General features: G+C 38.8%; 1 protein-coding gene across 9 annotated transcripts in view; it reads left to right on the forward strand.

Annotated features, from left to right (window-relative positions):
- The window catches only part of plxnb2.L (plexin B2 L homeolog), a 115984-nt gene that overhangs the window by 65659 nt on the left and 27982 nt on the right, over positions 1 to 22343 (forward strand). For all 9 annotated transcript variants that reach the window (XM_041586424.1, XM_018252602.2, XM_018252597.2 and 6 more), the window contains 10 exons: positions 5039 to 6125; positions 7314 to 7496; positions 7863 to 7985; positions 11366 to 11466; positions 12557 to 12683; positions 18391 to 18544; positions 18823 to 18937; positions 19025 to 19127; positions 20048 to 20149; positions 21396 to 21485. In XM_041586424.1, the coding sequence (XP_041442358.1) occupies positions 5052 to 6125; positions 7314 to 7496; positions 7863 to 7985; positions 11366 to 11466; positions 12557 to 12683; positions 18391 to 18544; positions 18823 to 18937; positions 19025 to 19127; positions 20048 to 20149; positions 21396 to 21485 (2172 nt within the window). In that variant the 5' untranslated portion in view covers positions 5039 to 5051. The remainder of the gene's footprint in view (positions 1 to 5038; positions 6126 to 7313; positions 7497 to 7862; positions 7986 to 11365; positions 11467 to 12556; positions 12684 to 18390; positions 18545 to 18822; positions 18938 to 19024; positions 19128 to 20047; positions 20150 to 21395; positions 21486 to 22343) is intronic.

The following is a 22343-nucleotide window of genomic DNA, read 5'->3' on the forward strand; positions in this document are numbered from 1 at the left end:
ATATCTGTATTTAGAGAGAGCCAAAAGAAGTACACAGTGCTGTTAGCACTATAAGAATATTGTACAGTTTTGAGGTGCGTGGTCTTGTGGGGAGACTTTTGAAATTTCACTCTCATAGGACTTCTGTTTCTTTGGGATGGGAATGTAGCCTATACTATGGTACCTCGCTTGCCCTGATGAATTGACCAAAAAATCTGAGTGCCTCTGTATGTGTTGGCTACAGTTTGCTACAGATTTTGTATTGATAAAGTGAAACAAGCATATTTACTCACATTAGACTAAACTGAGCTTCTAACATGGTAAAGTTGACTACACATTATAAGATCCTCTCAGTTGGACATTTGGAACACTTAATGGACCTGTACAGACCTGTTGAAAGACAAACAAAGTTTGGGCGTTGTTGCCTGATTGTATTTTTAATGCAGCCAAAAAGATATGTGGCCTATTACAGACACATACATGATCTAAATAGTTGCTGAGGAATATAACCGTTTAACACACTACATCTGCCCATTTAAGCTTTCTTAAACATTTTAAATTGTTTCAATAAAATGTCCTACTATTTAACTTTTATGTTGACTAATGCTATCTGATATCATTAAGACTGTAATAACAAGATGGTGAAGTTCAAAGATAAATTTGAAAATGTCCCTATTAAAATTAACTTAGTTTAAAGGAACAGTAACACCAAAAAATGAAAGTGTTTTAAACTAATGAAAATATCATGTAGTGTTGCCCTGCACTGGTAAATCTGATCTGTTTGCTTCAGAAACACTACTATTGTTTATATATACAAGCTGCTGTGTAGCAATGGCGGAAATTGAAAAAAGGCTACTGTATATGGCACAGGTTAAATAATGGATAGCAGATAACACCATTATGTTCTACAGAGCTTATCGGCTATCTGCTGTGTAACCGGAGCCTTTTCTCCTTTGAATGGCTGCCCCCATTGCTACACAGCAACTTATTTATATAAACTATAGTAGTGTTTCTGAAGCAAACACATCAGTTTTACCAGTGCAGGGCAACACTGCATTATATTTTCATTACTTTAAAACTTTCATTTTTTGATGTTACTGTTCCTTTAAGAGAATTCTGTATGAGCAAACTTAAATAATAATGGAGTATGACTAGAAATACTATATTTTACATACTGAACCTACTGCACCAGCCCAGTTTTAACAGCCCCATAGCAGGCTATCTCCTGTGTCCAGCTTTGAAGACCTGGATGATTACTAACAAGATTGAAGATAGAAATCTTTAGAGTATCAGTGACACTACCCATGCTGTGTGTGCTCTGAGCAGCTGTTGAGAAGCTAAATTTATGGGTCATCGCAAATCATCCAGTAGAAAATTAGGTTTGTTCGTCATAGAAGCTAATACTATACAAGGCTGATTTTTAACGTTCTAATGCAAATTGGTTTCTGAGCTGCTATGTAATGTGAATCTGAAACAAAGCCTGCTGCGAGCCGGTGAAACGCGTGTCAGGCGCTTTTTAGACTGGTTAGGCAGGGGGTGCAAACGAATACGGCTTGCTACGGGCCTTGATCCACGGCGATACCGTGAGGGACGCTCTGTGGGTGAAGGGGAGGGCAATCAACGGAGCCTTGCTGGGGTAGAATTTGGAAGTATTCACTTGTACCTGCACATCTCCCTGATAGAATTGGGGGGTGCGTCTGAGGGTTAAATCCCGACGGCTGCGAAGTGTGCAGCAGAGAGACTCCACTTGGTTCCCCTTCCAAGGAACTGGGAGGGTTAAACGGAGGGTGAAGGGGTGGATGGTGAATCAAGGAAGGGAACCTGCGAGGATCGGGTTTTTACCCATTGCTTTCCAGTAAATTGGTTACTAACCCCCATCCATGCACCGTGGTTAGCCCAAGACCTTATGATTGGTCTAATCTCCACCTGACGGCTTGTATATATCGCTCAATTTAATTACAGTCCGTTTATCCCCCTGTTTTTAACAATCATTTTAATTTTTTCTGGTCTTTTGGTTTTTATTTTAGTATCAATAAAAGTTAAGTTGTAATTGGTTCTTTGAGTCATCGGATCCAACGATGGGGAGGTGCACCTTTTAGGGTTTGCTTTCCTTTTCTCCTTCTATTACAATCTGAAATGATAACTAATCATCTTAGAATTATACAATATATAAAGTATATTGTGAAACAGTCCTTAATGTCCGGTAACCAACAGCAGTTATCATGTGTTGTGAATCATCAGAAAAGACAGGGCATATTTGGACTTCACTGCAAAAGGGCTGATACGGAACCCTAAACTAATGTACAGCAATTCTGGCCTACTTCTTTGTTAAGCTTTACTTCTCCTTTAAATTGCAGAGTTATTCTGGCAATTGTAGATCTTCTTTGCTCCCGAACAGCGAGTCTCTCCTATTATAAAAGTTGGCTAGCCAAAACAGCACTGTATCAGCACTACAGATGGATTTGAAATGCATGGGCCTAAACTTTCGCCTGACTGATGTGGTTACTTTGTGGTCAGGCTCATGTTTGACCATTATGTCAAATGCTGCAAAAATGTACTTATACTATAGTCTCCTCAGTAGAGGATAACATCATTATACTTTTAATACAACCTGGCCTATAAATATACAGTCATCAGATAGTTGCCCCACAACATGGAGAAAATTCAGATATAATAGTTTTAAATATTACATTTAACGGAAATCTATACCCCGGAACAATGTCTCTCTAAAAATATATTGAATAAAATAGCTCATATGTAAAACGCTGCTTCATGTAAATAAACCATTTTCATAATACTTTTTTTAGTAGCATGTGTCATTGGGTAATCATTAATAGAAAATTGCCAATTTAAAAAAATAAGGGCAGGCCCATGGGATCATAGGATTCATAGTACACACAAACAAACCATACATGTTTGGTCGCATGAGCCAATTAACAGACAGAGTTCTGTCTTTTGCTTCAACACTTCTTCCTGTTAGTTAGAGCTGCATTATTTCTGGTTGGGTGATCTCTGAAGCAGCACACAGACCGTCATCAAATGGTTGTTCAAGGCAAGAGATGTAAAAGGGCAATATTTACTTATATTGCAGTTTGACAAGATTCTATAATATGACACTTAATTTGATATAAATACTTAATCTGTTGCTTAAGTATTCATTTTGGGGGTATAGTTTTCCTTTAATAAAAAAGGCAAGTTACAGAGCAGTGAAATCACTTGTGTAGTCTCGCTCACTATATTGGAATTTCCTGTGTCTGAAGTATATATATTATATTTTTAAATTGATAAATCCCTTAAGTCTGTGAAGGTAATAGTTTCATGATCACTCTCAGCATTTTGTTGGACAGGCTATAAAGCATTGATCTGTATCACACCCTGAACCGATGATTTGTTCTCATATTTTCTTACACTGTTTGCTTGTATGAGGTTTGAAATGGCTTTATTTCAGTTTCAATAAACATTTTCACGAGTAGGGATGGGCGAATTTGACCAGTTTCATTAAAAATTCGCCGCCAGCGAAATGTCGCAGACGCCCATTAAAGTCTATGGGCACCAAAAAAATTTTGTCGCGCGGCGAAATTGTCGCACGTCTTTTTTTTTTTTTCTTTTTCTATTTTTTGTCGCACGCCACCATACAAGCCTATGGGCATCATTTTTATTATATTGAATAAAACCGCTCATATGTAAAACTCTGCTTCATGTAAATAACCCATTTTCATAATAATATACTTTTTTTTTAGTAGCATGTGTCATTAGGTAATCATTAATAGAAAATTGCCATTTTAAAAAATAAGGACAGCCCCTTGGGATCCTAGGATTCATGGTACACACAAACAAACCATACATGTTTGGTCGCATGAGCCAATTAACAGACAGAGTTCTGTCTTTTGCTTCAACACTTCTTCCTGTTAGAGCTGCATTATTTCTGGTCGGGTAATCTCTGAAGCAGCACACGGACCATCACAAAATGGTTGTTCAAGGCAAGAGATGTAAAAAGGCAATATTTACTTATATTGCAGTTTGACAAGATTCTATAAAATACCACTTAATTTGATATAAACTGTAATCTGTTGCTTAAGTATTCATTTTGGGGGTATAGTTTTCCTTTAATAAAAAAGGCAAGTTACAGAGCAGTGAAATCACTTGTGTAGTCTCACTCACTATATTGGAATTTCCTGTGTCTGAAGTATATAAATTATATTTTTAAATTGATAAATCCCCTAAGTCTGTGAATGTAATAGTTTCATGAGCACTCTCAGCATTTTGTTGGACAGGCTATAAAGCATTGATCTGTATCACACCCTGAACCGATGATTTGTTCTCATATTTTTTTACACTGTTTGCTTGTATGAGGTTTGAAATGGCTTTATTTCAGTTTCAATAAACATTTTCACGAGTAGGGATGGGCGAATTTGACCAGTTTCGTCAAAAATTCGCCGCCAGCGAAATGTCGCAGACACCCATTAAAGTCTACGGGCATCAAAAAAATTGTCGCGCGGCAAAATTGTCGCGCGTCTTTTTTTTTTTTTTTTTTTACGCCACCATACAAGCCTATGGGCGTCATTTTTTCAGCGATACAAGGCGAAAAAATTCGTCCATCCCTATTCATGAATTAATGTCACAGAAAAAATTAGTTTCAAGAAGGTCAGAGTAAAGGTTTCATTAGCTGGAAAATATAAAGGGAAATAGTTAAAGGGGAACGGCCACCCAAAAATAATTTTTTGCAAGAATCCTAAGCAGCCTACCAATATGAGTTATTTAAGACATGTATACTTGTTAGTGGATTTAAAATGATTTGTAAATGTTATTGTACTGAAAGCCTGCTTCTGAATCCTAAAAATATCCTGAAAATGTATCAGATTCCAGCAGACCTACTGCATTGTTTCAAGAGTCAGAACCAGCAAATTCTGCCTTCGGTTGGAATTACATTTGCAAAATAACGTATTCATGTATTTATTTACATATATTAAATATTTTCCAATCCTACGTTTCTTGGAATTTTAACAGTACTTTTAAACTTTTTTCTCCAATTACAGTTGTCCTCTTTTTTTTCCAACAGACTCTTTCCAACAATGGCTTTATGGATACAAGTTGCCAGCTTATTTATCTGCATCATATTGATGCCAGAAGCACAAACATTTCGTTATTTCCATAGTGACACAGATTTAAACCATCTTGCTGTTGACAAAGACACTGGCATCATTTATATTGGAGCTGTAAACCATTTGTACCAGCTTTCTGCAGAACTTCAGCTGCAAGTCAATTTTACCACAGGTCCAAAATTAGATAAAAAATCTTGCACACCACCCATTGACTCCCAGCAGTGTCCCTCTGCAGAAAAGACAGATAATTATAACAAGCTGCTGCTGTTAGATAAGCCATTTAAACGGATAATTGTATGTGGCAGCATCTTTAAAGGAATTTGCTCATTGAGGGGTATGGCCGATATTTCAACAGAGCTTTGGTATGAGGATAACCGAGGAGAAAAGTCATTTGTGGCAAGCAATGATGAAATGATATCTACTGTTGGATTGGTCACTTACAATAGGAAGGAAAATAGAAGTCTTTTATTTGTTGGAAAAGGCAATGTACAAAATGACAATGGAATTATCATAAGTACGCGGATCCTGGAAAAGAAAGACGATAGAGATGTTTTTGAAGCCTATCAAGACTCTGCAACATTTAAATCTGTTGATCATGTAAAACATTTCCAGCAATTTGTAACTGCTTTTGAGGATGACACTTATGTATATTTTGTTTCAACGCGAACAGTTCGAATTAGTAATGTGAATCGAACTTTTATTTCCCGTCTGTGTAAGGAGGATTTCAACTATTATTCCTATATTGAGATGCCTCTTGAATGTAAAAATCAGAAGAATGGTGAGAGCTACCATTTCAGCCACTCCGTTTTCGTTACCACACCAGGCAGTAACTTGACAGACAGCATGAAGGTTTCAACAACAGCTGTTCTCTTTGGTGTTTTTAGCAAAAAACAAGTTTCAGATCAGACTGCCCTCTGTATATTTTCCCTGTCTGAGATTAATGAGATATTTGAAGAAAACCGTAAAAAATGTTACTCAGAAAATGCCAAGAATTTATTTTTCAAGCCATATGGAGGAGACCTGTCCTGTAGAACTTCACAAGCGGTAAAATTCACTTGTTATATGCTTGGCTTATAGAGATTTCTTATCTTGTTATAATTAATTGATGACCTTTTCTTTACCTTATTCTTGGCAGATGATATTTTATTACGAAAAATTGTCTTTGGTGTTTAAAAAATATGCATGCTGCCTATTTACTAAGAAGTATTATGATCATACCTTTGGTTTGGGCATCAGGAAGTAAGAAAACACAAGAAAATCTTGCCTGATTTTAAAAAGTTTTCTTTATATTGTATTCCATTTTTTCTTCTTTCCAAACCCCTTTTGTAGTCAACAGAAAGGATACAGATTTTTTTTAAAAAAAATTTGCATAGGGGTCCACCCTACTGTTCTTTTAGTAAATAAAATGGTTGATAAAATACTTGAAAAGAGTTTACAGCCTAGGCCTATTCCATGCACAGCTATAGTTCACCCACATCTTCAGTCCCACAATAACCTTTGTTCTACATACATGCAAGCTGTTGCAATTTATAACCAGAATATAGCAGTTTAATAAATATTTGAAGTTTCAAGTCATAGGTCATAGAGGACATTTACATTGATGTTGATCTTGTAGAAACAAAACAACTTGCAATGACAAAACATTAGCAATTAATGTGGCAATGTTGTAAAAATGCTGTGTGAATGGCCTTTAAGAACTGTTGATTCTGGTCCAAATTTCCCATTTTTGACATTTAATGTGCTGCCTACATTTGTTCTGATCTTTTCCTGCTCTGCCCTCTAAAAATTTATTGTAGCCAAAAAAAAAAAAAAAAAAACATAACAATGTTTGTATCTTAATGGGTAATATCTCAAAACTGCACCTATAGGTTGCTTAAAATTAGGAATGCACCGAATTCTGGATTCGGTCAAGATTTGGCCTTTTCCAGCAGGATTCTAATTTGGCCGAATCCTTCTGCCCGGCCCATCTGAATCCTAATTTGCATAAGCAAATTAATGCGGGGAGGGAAATAACGTGACTTTTTGTCACAAAACAAGGAATTAAAAAATGTTTTCTCCTCCCCATCCCTAATTTGCATATGCAAATTAGGATTTGGTTCGGTATTCAGCCGAATCTTTCGTGAAGGATTCGGGGGTTCGGCGGAATCCAAAATAGTGGATTCGGTACATCCCTACTTAGAATGCATATCTCTTAAAATGGTTAAATTGATTTTCTGTTTCTTTCATTCAAAGGATTCTGCCAGCAAATATTCCTGTGGGTCAGAACACTTGCCCTACCCCTTGGAGTGCAAGGAGGGGGTATCCAAAAGTTCCGTCTTAATAAGAGAGAAGAATCCTTATAGCTCAGTTGCCATTGCTGTTGAGAATGAGCACACCATTGCATTTTTGGGAACAGCTGAAGGAAAACTTGTGAAGGTAATTATCATTTTTAAGACAGATAATTGTTTGGTGCAAAACAAATGTAATAAATACCCAGGGAAACATTAAATAGCATGTAGAATTAGAGATGTAAACCCAAAAGTAAAATGTTGCCAAATGAAAAAAATATTAAAAAAAGCTAATTTTCATTTTACATTACACATGTTGAATGATTTTAAGGTTATTTGTAAATGTAACTGCTTATTGACCAGTGTAATTAATCTGAATGGTTAGTTGCAGGTCAGAAGATGGTACGGACAATTCGTCCAACATAGGCTAATAATCTGCATGTCTATGGCCATCTTAATTCTGTGGTTATTAATCTGCACACAAACCATAACTCGATTTCTTGCTTTTTTTTAGGCTTTTATCGGAGACCATTCGTATGAGTATAGGAGCCTTTCCATTGATACATCGAGTGCAGTGAAAAATGGCATGGTGTTTGATATCGATCAAAAACATTTGTATGTAATGACTAAGAAAAAGGTAAACCTTTTCTATATGAGGGTGACCCGTGCAATCTGTCTGTTGCACATACCAAAATTATAATAAAAAAAATTTGATATTTAAACACGTTGAAATGATATGCACTTCCGCAAATAAGTTTGTGGTATATCAACCACTTTCAAATCTACTACACTTTCTATGTGTGGTTTCGTATAGCACCTTGTTGATTGGAGAGCTGAGCTAGTTAGACAGTTCTTGTATTTTGGGGATGGGAATTTTATCCAGATAACTACTTTTTTAGCATGTGAAAAGTGCTGTTGAAATGTTATAAATATTACTATGCCATTCTGAGTATCTACATCTTCAACGTGCCATTGTTGGCATCTGGATTTAAAGGGATATTGTCATTACAAAATGACCCCCCTTTATAATAAGACCATATCATTTTTTTTTACGTCAGCTGTAAATGTTCTTTCAGTTTTAGCTACAGTAGATCATATTTCTTATATTTAAATAATTTATAAATGCAATGTTTCACTATCAACTAAGCCTCATTCTCATGCAATTCAAGGAGCAATATACAGTAGCTTCTTTTTTAGCATTAGTTCACTAAGTAGAGCTTATTGGGGACAGAAATCTGAAATTTAACAATCTAGTTCAAATCAGATTTCCAGCTCCTATTACAAAACAAATCAGCAGGGCACTAAAAAAACCTTTATATAAATCGGTGCTGTCCAACTTCTTTGCTACCGAGCAGTGTCGGACTGGCCCACAGGAATACCAGGAAAACTCCCGGTGGGCCCAGGTGTCAGTGGGCCCTCCTGCTTTAAAACATTTGGCCTATTTCATGGCCATTACTTATTTCTATGAGAACAAAGAGACTAAATAGATTGAATAATAGATTATAGCATGTAAAGAAAAGAGACTAGCAGAATAGAGGTTGCGTGAGAAGAGGAATTATAACAGTACTGAGAATGGGCCCCTGATCTAAGGTCTTTTGGTGGGCCCCTGGTGTCCCAGTCCGACACTGTTACAGAGGGCCGGGATTTTTCTGGTCTATATGGTGCTGGGCCGATAATGAAGCAAGTGTTAGCCACATGACACAGTGCTAGTGCCCCATTAGCATTTTGTATAAGGTGTGAAGAGGGGAACAATGTGGGCAGTTTCAGTCTGGGTCTCAGGTGTGAACAGTACAGGATTTTAGGATGTGAACAATAGAGGTGTCACAGGTGTGAACAATACAGGAGGGATTACATGTGTGAAAAATACAGGGGATTACAGATGTTTAAACAATGCAGGGGCCAGTTAATCTCTGTAGTGATACCTATTAAATTTTACACAAGGTAAACAGACACAGCAGGTAGACTTTCATCTGGAGAGCCACGGCCGCATGTGCTCTGCAGGCTGCCAGCTGGACAGCCCTGATATAAATGAACACCTCTCTGCTATAGACTGTTGGGCTTTTAGATAAATAAAAAAAAACATCTTATTCTAAAGTGGCTTTTCAGTGTACTGTGGGATGTTTGCTTCTGTTTTTTTAGAAGCAGGAAGTAGAGTGTGGCTTTCGATTCAGGTTTTTCCTTCTTTAGTGCATGAAATAACAATAACAAGTATGTTCATACATAGCCCTATTAATTTAAAGGAAGAGTAACTCTAAAAAATTAAGTAAAAAAAATCAATTATAACCCTCAATGACACTTCTATCCTGGACAAAGTTAATCATCTTTCAAAAGTTAGGCACCCCTAGGCGATTGTAATTACCTGATACCTGCCTGAGCTTCTGTTAGCAGAAAACTGCCCCGGCCTTGTTTCTTCTCAGCAAGCACCAAGTGATTCTCGTTTTCCACTTGTTTCATCAAAATCCCAGGGGCCAAACGTGCACAGTAGAGTGAAAAAGCTGGCTTTTTTGTTAAAGCTTGTCTGTTCACTCTACTGCATATTCGCATACGCAGGGTCGAAATGTGGGCGCTGCCAGCCCAGATCCGCTCTCTTCCTGCCGCGACAAGGCAGCCGCAGAAAAAACAGTGCGCCGCAGGAGGTGGGCTCTGAGGCAGCAGCTCTGGCAGGTCCCAGGCCCCCCAGTCCGAAAAAAAGAAGAAGCTGGAAAATGATCAATCTGTGGTGCTTGCTAGGCTTTTCTAACTTCCATTTCTTCTCCTTTAATATTTTACATATAAATACTGAAAAAAAATATCATGCTCTCAAGAAGCTCTTGTGTGTATGCCCCAATCTCCTGCTAGCCGACTTTCTTGTCAAAACTAGAAGTTAGTATCTCGGGCTTCAAAAAGGATTTTCAGCTTGCTCTGTTCTTCCTTTTCGTTTTTTGTGATTTATTTCTGTATGATCTACAACCAGTAAAGGAGTGTGCATGAGTGTACTGGCTTTATTGGGGTTTCCACTGGTCTATGAAAGATTTATCGCTGACCAGGGTTCTGCTTTTACTGCTCTGCAGCTCTTAGAAAATAATAAGAAATGCTGATGAGATAATACTACCCACACACAAACACTCTCCAAACCCTTATTTGCAGGATTACAAACTAGGCAGAAAAAGAAATGTTTGCCAGAAAGGAAATCGAATTAGTATCATGTACCAAGAAAAATATTTCCCCAATTAAAGCTAAAAAATCAGCAATAACTTCTAGGGTTGAGCCAAAACACTACAGTACAGAATCAGTTAGAAAAAAACTACACATGATCCATCCCCTTATTTTACTAAACACATGAATTTCTGATATCCCTTTAACTTGGCAACTTTTTTTATAATGGTGATCACCAGGACTCCCTGCATTTCATTCTGCATTGCTTCAGACTGTAGCCTCATTAGCATCTACTGCAGCTCTGCTTGCTCTTGCTCTTACTAGAGCATTGCACCTGTTAAAGCTTTATTCTTGGTAGAACAAAATTATTGATTCTTTGCTGCTGATTTTATTTCCCAGAAGAAGACAGACGATCAATGTTCAAAAGTCATTACGATTAAATTTAATACAGACAATTGGTCAAGACAACACAGTAGAACCCCCATTTTACGTTTTTCAGGGGACCAGAAAAAAATGGTGTAGAATCCAGGAAAATGTAAAATCAGGAAAAACTTAAAATCAGGGGATGTAAAATGAGGGATCTACTGTATTAGTAACAGTTTCTCATCATCTGTATCCACCTTCCATTTGTCTGGAAAGTACTACAGATAAGACCTATATAAAATAAGGTGAAAGCTCTGTTTATGTAGTATTAATATTTGTGAATCGTTATGGAATATTATGGAATATATACAAAAAAAAAGTTTATAATGAACCCTCAGTTTTGCAATCGTGGAGGGTTTAATATATGTGAGATGCATTAATATTTATATGCCTTAAAATTGTCACAGTTATGTATTTATGGTTGGGGCATTTCTTTCTTACAATATGCTTTGTCTGTAGGCCTACAAAGTTCCTGTTCAAGACTGTGCCCGGTCTTCTAATTGCAATGAATGCATCGCAACAAATGATCCTTATTGTGGTTGGTGTGTTCTTGAAGGAAAGTACGTGTAAGATTTTCTTATAATAGACATTCTAGGCTAACCTGCTAACAGCTCCTCTTACCAGGGACAACAACCAAGTAAAAACTTGATATATGCTACATAAATTGCACTGTATTCATTCATATTGACTCCCAAGTACAGAGATCACAAGCGCATATTGATGGTATAAGGGCTGCCATCAGAAATCGCATGGCCCCATACGACAAAATTTCCTGGGCCCCCTGGGCTGCACCCACTACAAGTCCCGCCTACAAGTCCGCCCTCCTCACCCCCACAGGTCCACCCCCACCACACAGTAAAAAAAAAAAAACATTGGTGGTTAGGGTTCCCACATGTTAATAAAAAAACATTTGTGGTCAGGGACCCCCATTAAAAACATTGGTGGCTAGGACCCCACATGGTGCCCCCCCCCACATTATAAGAACATTGGTGGGCAGGGCCCCCCTTAAACGGATTATGAAAAAACTTGCCTCCCAAAAGCTTAAAAAAAATTGGTGCCCAGGTCCCCACCACACAACAGGGACCACAAAGGGTTGCCTTTAGGGGGGCCCTGCCATGTTGTACTTACTTCATTAGTGTGGCCCACCTGCTGTAAGTGAGCTGCCAACTACAGAATGGAGGAGGGGAGCACAGATGGCTGCTTCTTCTTGACCGCATTTTCTTCCCTTATTGGTCATAGAATTTCAAGTCCCGGTAAAGCTTTATGGTGATTGGATGAGCTGGAGGGGAAGTTCAAACCTCAGTTATCCAATCCCTCAGCAGCTCAACTGGGACTTAAACTCTGTGACCAATAAGGGAAAATAATGGACAGAAGCTACCTCCCCTTATGCTCCCATCCTGCCTTCCCAAAGTCGGCATCTCTCAGAAAGCAGGGGGGCCTGGCTAATCAAGTAAGTGCGGCGTGGCCGGGCACCCCTTTCCCTCGGAACCCCCTACAACTCGTTCCCCTGCCCCCCCCTGATGGCGGCCCTGAATGGTATAAGCAATCAGTTACAAGTTCAGTAATATGTATGGCAAAGATTTAGAGCTCAGTAAAAGTATTTCATAAAGTCTAAACACTAAAACTGATAACTTTTTTGTTTCTTTTCAGATGTTCAAGGAAAGTCGATTGCCAAAGGAACAATGATAGCAACCACTGGTTATTTAGTCCTTCGGGAATATGTATGCAAGTCAAGAGTGCGACCCCAATGAATATGAGTGTCATATCTGTAGGCAAGGTAAGAAATTCAGTCTGTTCAAAAATGGCATTGCATGCATATGGAGTTTAAAGGGATAGATGGGAAATAACATCCCAAGTGGCCACCTCACTGATGGTGGGCGATGATACAATACTCGCTACACTAGATGTGGCCAGCTTGTATACCTCAATAATGCACTGGGATGCAATAAAGGATTGTTCATAGAGGGATCTTTATACTGAAGAGCAGATACACTTGTAAAGGTGTCATAATGGTTCGCAATGCTGCCTTCATGCTGTCTCTATGTCTACTTGGGTTTTTACTTGTATGCAGTCTCCCAGACATATTGGCAAGTTAATTGATAAGATTTCCGTGTTCAGGAATTTAGATTGTAAGCTCCACTGGGGCAAGAAAGTGATTGATGAACAATCTATATCAGTGCTGTCCAACTTCTATGGTACAGAGGGCCGAAATTTTTCTGGCATACCTAGGGGAGGGCCGATAATGGAAGCCAGTATTAGCAATTCGCTGTTTTTAAAACACACCTACTTTAAACCACACCCAAGTTACCACATTACCATGTCCACATTAATGGTGGTAACATTCCAAAAAACCAAATGGTTGGTGCTCACTGCAGGGATATCACTTATCACTCATATGTGATAAACAAGTTGTCATATTAAGACATAACCTTAAATCCAAATGCCTCTTCCTCCCCTATGGATAACACAGCACCCCCACAGCACATGACCTTAGGGCCCCTAAAAATAATTTTCAAATACTAACCCCCAGAACAAATATCATACCATTATGGCAAACACAAGGAGCATAGGGCAGGCAGAGTATGGCACACACAGGGTGCACAGGGCAGGCAGAGCATGGCACACACAGTGCTGTTTTTTTGATATAAATATAAGTTTTAACTAAAGTGCTGCATGAGTTGGGTTATTTTTAAAGTATATAAAGATAAATGAAAATCAAATTCTGTGCATAGTAGAGGATGGGTCTATGACCAATGCTAAACCCGAAATGGCCAATCGCTTTGCTAGGTACTATCAAACATTATATGACTCTAACGCAGACCAGCTACCCACTGATGTCGAAGTCTTTCTAGATACTATAGATACATCTACCTTTATGGGGCCTCGGAGCTTGATAGGGATATCTCATTGGAGGAGGTCAAGGAGGCCATTAACAGTTTACCAGGAGGGAAAGCCCCAGGCCCTAATGGCCTCCCATCCGAATGGTACAAACTACATTCTGAATTAATTGCACCTAAATTGCGCTCAATATACAACAACGCGACACCAACTTTACACCTACCTGACACCTGCTATGAGGCACATGTTAACCTGATCCCAAAACAAGGTAAACTTCACATAGATGTGAATCATACAGGCAGATATCACTGCTTAACTGTGATGTTAAGATCTTTGCAAAAGTGTTAGCACTGAGGTTGTGGGGAGTGATAAGGGAGTTGATACACCTGGACCAGTCCGAATTTATGCCAGTCAGGGCAACTGACATAAACATTAGGTGTCTATTTAACAACCTTAGTGTTTGTTATCCAAACAGCAGGATAGTAGTAGCCCTAGACACAAAAAAAAGCTTTTTATACTGTATTTTGACCTTATCTATGGAAAGTCCTTACTCGGTTTGGCTTTGTGCCCAGATTTGTGGGGTGGGTCAAGGCACTCTATGTACGATCACAGGCTAGAGTCTTAGTGGCCGGTATGCTCTCGCCAGCGGTACAACTGAAACGGGGGACCAGGCAGGCTGCCCACTGTCACCTCTGCTCGTTGCCTTGGCTATTGAGCCTTTAGCGATTAAAATACAGGAGAGGAGAGAAATAAGGGGGCTCCAAATAGGAGACCTAGAAGAGAAGCTGCCATTATATGCCGATGGCATGCTCCTATATTTGGCATTTTCTAAGAACTCCCTTCAAGCCCTGATCCATTTACAGACAAATATCGGTAAATATTGTTGACTTAAAGTCAACTATGACAAGTCCTTGATCTTTCATGTAGATGTCCTTCCACCCAATAGCCCACAGATCATTGCACAGCTAAACGTGGTATCCAAAAACCTAGGGCTACAAATCCACAAAGACCTGAGACCCTTTATTTTAGACCTTTAGAACTTTATATTAAGACTCTATTATAAGAGGTTTTATTTGGGCGGATGAGCTCCCCAGACTGGCATTGCAGACTCTGCAGGCCCCACTGACAGGGGGTGGACTGGCTTTGCCTAACTTTGAGAAATACTTTTTGGCCAGCCAATTAGTCTTTCTGCACTGGTGGGTGCACAGGAGTATTTCCCAAATGCATCAGACAACGCTCCCCCATCAGAACAGTAGTGGAATCCTTCCAGAGGGCTCTCAAAGTCTCCCAGAACAGCCAGTCTGGTCCAAGTGGTCCCCCATATGGGGTAACAAATACCTCCCGCACTTAAAATCGGTGTCCGATATAGCCAGAAATTAAAACACCAGGAGACATTATAGTTAATGGGGACTGTAAATAATTCCAGGTGCTTAAAAATGAATTCCAACTTCCAGCTAACATGCTGTTCAGGTACCTGCAGCTGAGGCATGCCTTCCAAGCTCAATTCCCCCATAGGCCACTAGTGGTTACTGAGACCACTCTGGAGCTACAGTGGTGTGAAAAACTATTTGCCCCCTTCCTGATTTCTTATTCTTTTGCATGTTTGTCACACAAAATGTTTCTGATCATCAAACACATTTAACTATTAGTCAAAGATAACACAAGTAAACACAAAATTCAGTTTTTAAATGAGGGTTTTTATTATTTAGGGAGAAAAGAAATCCAAACCTGTGTGAAAAAGTAATTGCCCCCTGAACCTAATAACTGGTTGGGCCACCCTTAGCAGCAATAACTGCAATCAAGCGTTTGCGATAACTTGCAACGAGTCTTTTTTACAGCGCTCTGGAGGAATTTTGGCCCACTCATCTTTGCAGAATTGTTATAATTCAGCTTTATTTGAGGGTTTTCTAGCATGAACCGCCTTTTTAAGGTCATGCCACAACATCTCAATAGGATTCAGGTCAGGACTTTGACTAGGCCACTCCAAAGTCTTCATTTTGTTTTTCTTCAGCCATTCAGAGGTGGATTTGCTGGTGTGTTTTGGGTCATTGTCCTGCTGCAGCACCCAAGATCGCTTCAGCTTGAGTTGACGAACAGATGGCCGGACATTCTCCTTCAGGATTTTTTGGTAGACAGTAGAATTCATGGTTCCATCTATCACAGCAAGTCTTCCAGGTCCTGAAGCAGCAAAACAACCCCAGACCATCACACTACCACCACCATATTTTACTGTTGGTATGATGTTCTTTTTCTGAAATGCTGTGTTACTTTTACGCCAGATGTAACGGGACGCGCACCTTCCAAAAAGTTCAACTTTTGTCTCGTCGGTCCACAAGGTATTTTCCCAAAAGTCTTGGCAATCATTGAGATGTTTTTTTAGCAAAATTGAGATGAGCCTTAATGTTCTTTTTGCTTAAAAGTGGTTTGCGCCTTGGAAATCTGCCATGCAGGCCGTTTTTGCCCAGTCTCTTTCTTATGGTGGAGTCGTGAACACTGACCTTAATTGAGGCAAGTGAGGCCTGCAGTTCTTTTAGATGTTGTCCTGGGGTCTTTTGTGGCCTCTCGGATGAGTTGTCTCTGCGCTCTTGGGGTAAATTTGGTCGGCCGGCCACTCCTGGGAAGGTTCACCACTGTTCCATGTTTTTGCCATTTGTGGATAATGGCTTTCACTGTGGTTTGCTGGAGTCCCAAAGCTTTAGAAATGGCTTTATAACCTTTGGAATTGAACTCAGGTGTGATAAACCACAGTTGAGTTATTTTTTAACAAGGGGGGCAATCACTTTTTCACACAGGCCCATGTAGATTTGGAGGTTTTTTTCTCCCTTAATAACGTAAACCTTCATTTAAAAACTGCATTTTGTGTTCAATTATGTTATCTTTGACTAATAGTTAACGGTTTTTGATGCGCAAAAACATTTAAGTGTGACAGACATGCAAAAGAATAAGAAATCAGGAAGGGGGCAAATAGTTTTTCACACCACTGTATATCTCCGCTGACAAGAGCTAGCAAAAACACTAACCTACATGTATGTAATATTGATGCAGTCAAATACCAATATAGCCCACTTCTGCTACTGCATGAGATCTAGCACGTATTTAGTTGCGTGTGGCGCTACAGGAGTCCAGTGCCTCCACTATATGGGAGAGCATGTTCACTTTAATTTGGCGTGCCTCCACCCAAGGTCAGGACAGGCTGAACTGTAATACCGCTCCCTGGGAACTTCTATGATCCGCAATACACCTACACAGTGGAACGGTTAATGTGTTTATTTGGCAGAACACTATACCTTTATATTCCAGTGATACAGGTAGCCTGCCAGCCAGGAGCAACTTCACTCAAATAACACAGCTAATGATCTCTGGACTGCTGAAGGGAATACCTACTTATGTGGCAGTTGCTTCAGAGCCCTAAGGACTCCCTTTGGTTTTCCGTGCCCTGAGAAGAGCATGCTTTGTTCTTCAGAGCCCTGACAAGGACCCCCTTTCCTTCCGCACCTTAAGAGAGTGCGCTTTTCTGCCACTGTACCCTCTGTACTTGTACTTTACTTGTAGTCCGCTGATTCTATATCCCAGCAGCACTTCCTTTCTCCCAGCAGCACTTTCTCTCTCCCTCTTCCTTCCTGTCGCTCACAGAGGGTGGGGCTCCTCCCCCTCCTTACACAGAATCAATACGGAGGAGAGACCAGTGTCCACAGCTCTCCTACACCAACCAATTACATAAGGTTAAACAACACTGGAGAGAGGATATACCAAGTCTAGAGGAGGAGATGTGGAAAGATGCCCTAACCTTAGTACCCCAACTCACGATCTCCCGCAGGGATAGATACATACAGATTAAATTCCTTAATAGGGTATATTTCACTCACCAAAGATTAGCCAGGATCTACCCTGGATTATCAACCAGTGCACCAAATGCCTTGGGGCGGTGGGCACTTTCATTCATGTCTTTTGGGACTGCCCCAAAATACAGGGATTCTGGAGGGAGGTACTTAACATCCTTAGCACTTGCTTATATATTATCACCCAGCCTGTGTCTTCTGGAAATTGTGGGAACACTACCACTGAACCCGCTAGCTAAACTATGTTACCTACAGTTGTTTTACTATGCAACGAAAGCAATACTGCTATACTGGAAATCCATGGAACCACCTGCATTAAACTTCTGGAAAAAAACTCAACAACTCTTTGCCCAAGTAGAAACTTGTATACCTGGCCCGCAGATGCCCGGACAAATTCGAATGCATCTGGGGTACATGGCTGGAAGTTAATGCTTTGCAGTAATAAGAAGCTATATATAACCAATGTAATGGATACATATATGGAATGTTTTAAGTTAATGAGTCTCCCCCAGCTCACCTCTTTCTCTCTTCCTATCATACACTTTACTTCCTTCTCTCTTCTTGCCCAAGGACTAGATCTTGTTGTATGTTTATGTCCACTAAAAGCAAAATAAAATACTATTTTGTACAGTTTTGGTTAATCAACAGAGGCATACATGTTTGTCTGGGTAAAGTGTAAATGGGCTGATGCCTTTGTAAGGGCAAAAAGTTGTTTTCATACAAATCCCATATTATAGAAAAATTAGAATTAGAATCTTACAGCATAGCTCTGGAGTTTACTGGAACCATTGTTGTTCTTTGTTACAGGTTACATTAACTGTGGAACCCTCAATACATTTACAAGATGATGATGAACTGATGTGTGACTTTGGAGAAAGGAAAAGTAAAGCTGAGTTACAGCAAGATGGATCAATCTCTTGCCAACCCCCAACACATTTTCCACCCCCAGAGAAAGGCAAAGGTAATTCAGTATTCAAGATGGAAATCTTGACATTGCAGACTGAAGACTTTGATATTCAGTTGGCATAAGAAAAGCAAAAGAAAAAAATGCAGTTCCTTAAACAGACACTATGATTGCAGTATGATTTACCTCTATAATATACTTGAAACTCTGCAGCTGTTAAAGAACTTCAATTGACTGTGCTTACTTTCCGTTGTCCGTCAAACTTGAATGTTCTTTTAGAACTTGTGTACAAATTAATTTTTACTGTAGTCTTTGTTTTCTTTGTTTTATTGTAGATAACGTTTACATTACAATCAGCCTGCGCTTTCACACTGGTGATGTGTTTTTTGCAAATTATTCTTACCCATTCTATAGCTGTAAAGAAGCAATGAACCTTTCAGAGAATTTGCCGTAAGTAGTCAATTAAAATCTGCTTTGCTTAAAAAAAGCCGGAGATTATGGAAACACACTAATAAAATGTTTCTCTTGTATTTGTAGATGTACATCCTGTGTAACTAGCAGGTGGAATTGCCAGTGGGATGTTAATAATCACAGGTGTGAGGACTCCTCTCTAAGTGATGATGTTATTGGGCCTAATATGGTAATTAATTACTTGCATCTTCCTTCTCATATACCGGTAATATCAGTAATCACGATGGTGGCACAAGCTAATTGCTTATTAATAAGTAGTGTACTAAACTGCAAAGTAAGTGGAAGGGATAGTTTTATTTTGTGCATGATTGTGTGTCATTTAGTATTTGTTCTTATGAGTAAAACAAGGTGTTTGAGCAGTGCACATTCCCTGGCCATGTGTTTAATTACTAGTTTAATTAGTTATTTGCAAAAGTACTTGTGACACATCAAGGTATACCCCTTCTAATACTCCTAATGAATAATCTCTAATCATATTATTCAAAGGCTGGCACCCTTTCTGTGTAGTTGCATAACATGGGAAAGTGTCACCTGTGCAAAGTATGGTCTTATGAATTGCATCTCCCCCTCTGTAGCTTTCTGTAAAGGAAACATTTCAAACATCTATCAATAAGGTTAATAATGGAACAATACAGTTGTCTGTCAACAAGATATGTACCTGTATAGTTAGGTTTATTATCTGATACTAATGGCCATATCTTCCCAACATTGATATGGTACAGTAGAGCATGCACATAGGTTTGGGTGCTTTACAGCAAGAACAATTGACCTTTATCAGAAAGGACTCTACAATCAACCGCTTCTTGAAGATGCTTGTAACAGATTTTGTTTAGAGTAGGAAAGATAGATAACAAGAGCTGATTGGGAAAAGCTACATTTTTAAAATGCATACATATATGCAATATAAAATGGGATATCTAGCAGTTTTAAATATCAGCAGCTGCATGTGTGCTGTTTTCAATAATTTACATAATTTACATTTTGGATGGAAGGTGGAAAGGATCTTTATCTTTAAAAAGTTACAATGAACTATGAACGACAATTGCCAGTATTCAGTAAGCTTTTTGTTTGTTTTGTATTGTGTTTCAGGAAGAAAATTGTCCACAGTTCTATGAACCTTATCCATCGTTGATTCCAATGAAACATAAAAGTACCATAACATTTAATGGGAAAAATCTTGATCATTATAAGGTATGTCATTTTTGTAGCATAAAATAAACATTTTTAAAATATTCAGATCAAACAAGCAAATTTTATATAAGACAAACTCTCTATAGAAAATCTTTCGGCGTGTTTAGTTGCAGTTGTTCCTAAGGCTTTTCCATGCTAGAGTTTGCGCAAATTGCAGCACTAATTATTGCCTCTCATTGCAGTTAAAGGGGTTGTTCACCTTTAGATGAACTTTTAGTATGATGTAGAGAGGGGTATTCTGAAACAATTTGTAATTGGTTCTCATTTTTTATTATTCGGGGTTTTATTCAGTTTGCAGTTTCTGCTATTTTGTTGCTAGGGTCCAAATTACCCTAGCCTTGCATTGATTTGAATAAGATATTAGAATATGAATAGAAGAGTGCAAGAATAGAAAAAGGATTTATTAAAAGTAGCAGTAATAATAAATGTGTTGGTTTAGGTTTACAGAACAATACATGTTTGGTTTGTGGGGTCAGTGACCCCCATTTGAAAAATGCAAGAAGAAGGAGAACAATTAAAAAGCTATAAAGAAAAATAAAAAATGTTGACCAATTGAAGAACTGCTTAGAATTGGCCATTCTTCCTGGGATATCAGGAGATGCCCTGCATACAGCCTACAATCTTATCTGAAACATTTGTAGAAGAACCTAGAGCAACAATTTGGTGTCTCTTTGACAGTCTGTTACTATAGTTGCTGGTCTAGGTGCATTTGCAGATTGATGGTCTAGCAAGTATTAGGTGTGTGTGTGTCTCTGTCTGTCTCACAGGGCTTTTTATAAGGCCCAAATGAAAACATGCATTTTTTTTAATGCTCTGTTAAGACTGAATAGGGAGAGTTTTGTATGTTTAACACATGAAAAATGTTTGTAATTAGGTTGGCCAGATAACATATAGTTTACACATCTAAAAATTGTTTACTTGACAGGTGTAACCAAAGTTTAATCTAGGTTGCAATGGCCCCTAGATATCAAAGATATCATAAAAAAGATTATTGATAACTGTCACAAAACATCTGCTGCAGCTTGGTGGCATTTTATTTATGTACGTGTATATATATATTTTTCAGTACATGTTTTCCATCAACAGGACACATGATTGTAATAGGAGTTGAGCTGAATTCTGAAAATTACTTAAATGTGACCTGTATTTCACTGTTTCAGAATACCTTGTTAGGAAAGAGACTTTACATTCTTACTAATGTGTGTACATTTCATCCAAAGGTTCATTTTTCTTTTATACTATGCAGGATGAAGTTTTCAGTGCAGGCAATGATGAACTCAATTTCAAAACCAAAGTGTTCAAAGAAGACAGATCTTTCTCCGTTTCTATACCAGAGGTATTGCAGCTACCTGTATGTGAATTGTCATAGTATAGTGTAAGCTGTGATGTGGGCTTGTGTTTTGCAAAAAATAATTTTAAGGTCTACTCTTCAGTCATTTTGGATATGTGGCAGCCATATTAATGACATATAATGACCTCATGACATTTGTTTCATGTTTTTTCCCGCCACTGTGTGTAATTATTAGGACATTTTTTGTTTGTATTTGCACATTAAAAAAGCCGGTCATTGATCTCCACAATAACCTTTTTGATTATTCTGAGCTGTGCATATTTTATATATACGTCTAATATATCAGTCAGAACACTACTTCCTGCTTTTCAGCTCTCTTGGTTAACACTGACTGGTTACCAGGCAGTAACCAATCGGAGACTTGAAGGGTGGCCACATGGTTCATATCTGTTGCTTTTGAATCTGAGCTGAATGCTGAGGATCAATTGCAAACTCACTGAACATATATGAACCATGAGCTGAAAAGCAAGAAGTAGTGTTCTGGCTATTATGTTACACATCCAGTCACTCCAGCCTTTATACATTACAACTATATTAGAAACATTTTTTATTTTGCACAGCCTATCTATTTACACAGTTTTTATCACACTAAACTGTTCCTTTAAGGGTCAGGCAATATTGGGCGTTTTGGGGAGATTTGGTCACCTGGCGTCTAATCGCCTTGTTAAGAAGCTTTTTCTTAACAAGGCGATTAGCCTTCCCTGATTATGTGCTGGCTAAAATGAAAAAAAAAAACGCCAGCGCTAATCACACGCGGCGATTCGTTTTCCGAAGTTTCCTCTGCATCTTCGGGCGACTTCGGAAAATTAACCGCCGCGCGTGATTAGCGTCAAGCGTTTTTTT

The sequence above is a fragment of the Xenopus laevis genome, chromosome 3L (genome assembly GCF_017654675.1).
Source record: "Xenopus laevis strain J_2021 chromosome 3L, Xenopus_laevis_v10.1, whole genome shotgun sequence".
NCBI classification, from domain to species: domain Eukaryota; kingdom Metazoa; phylum Chordata; class Amphibia; order Anura; family Pipidae; genus Xenopus; species Xenopus laevis.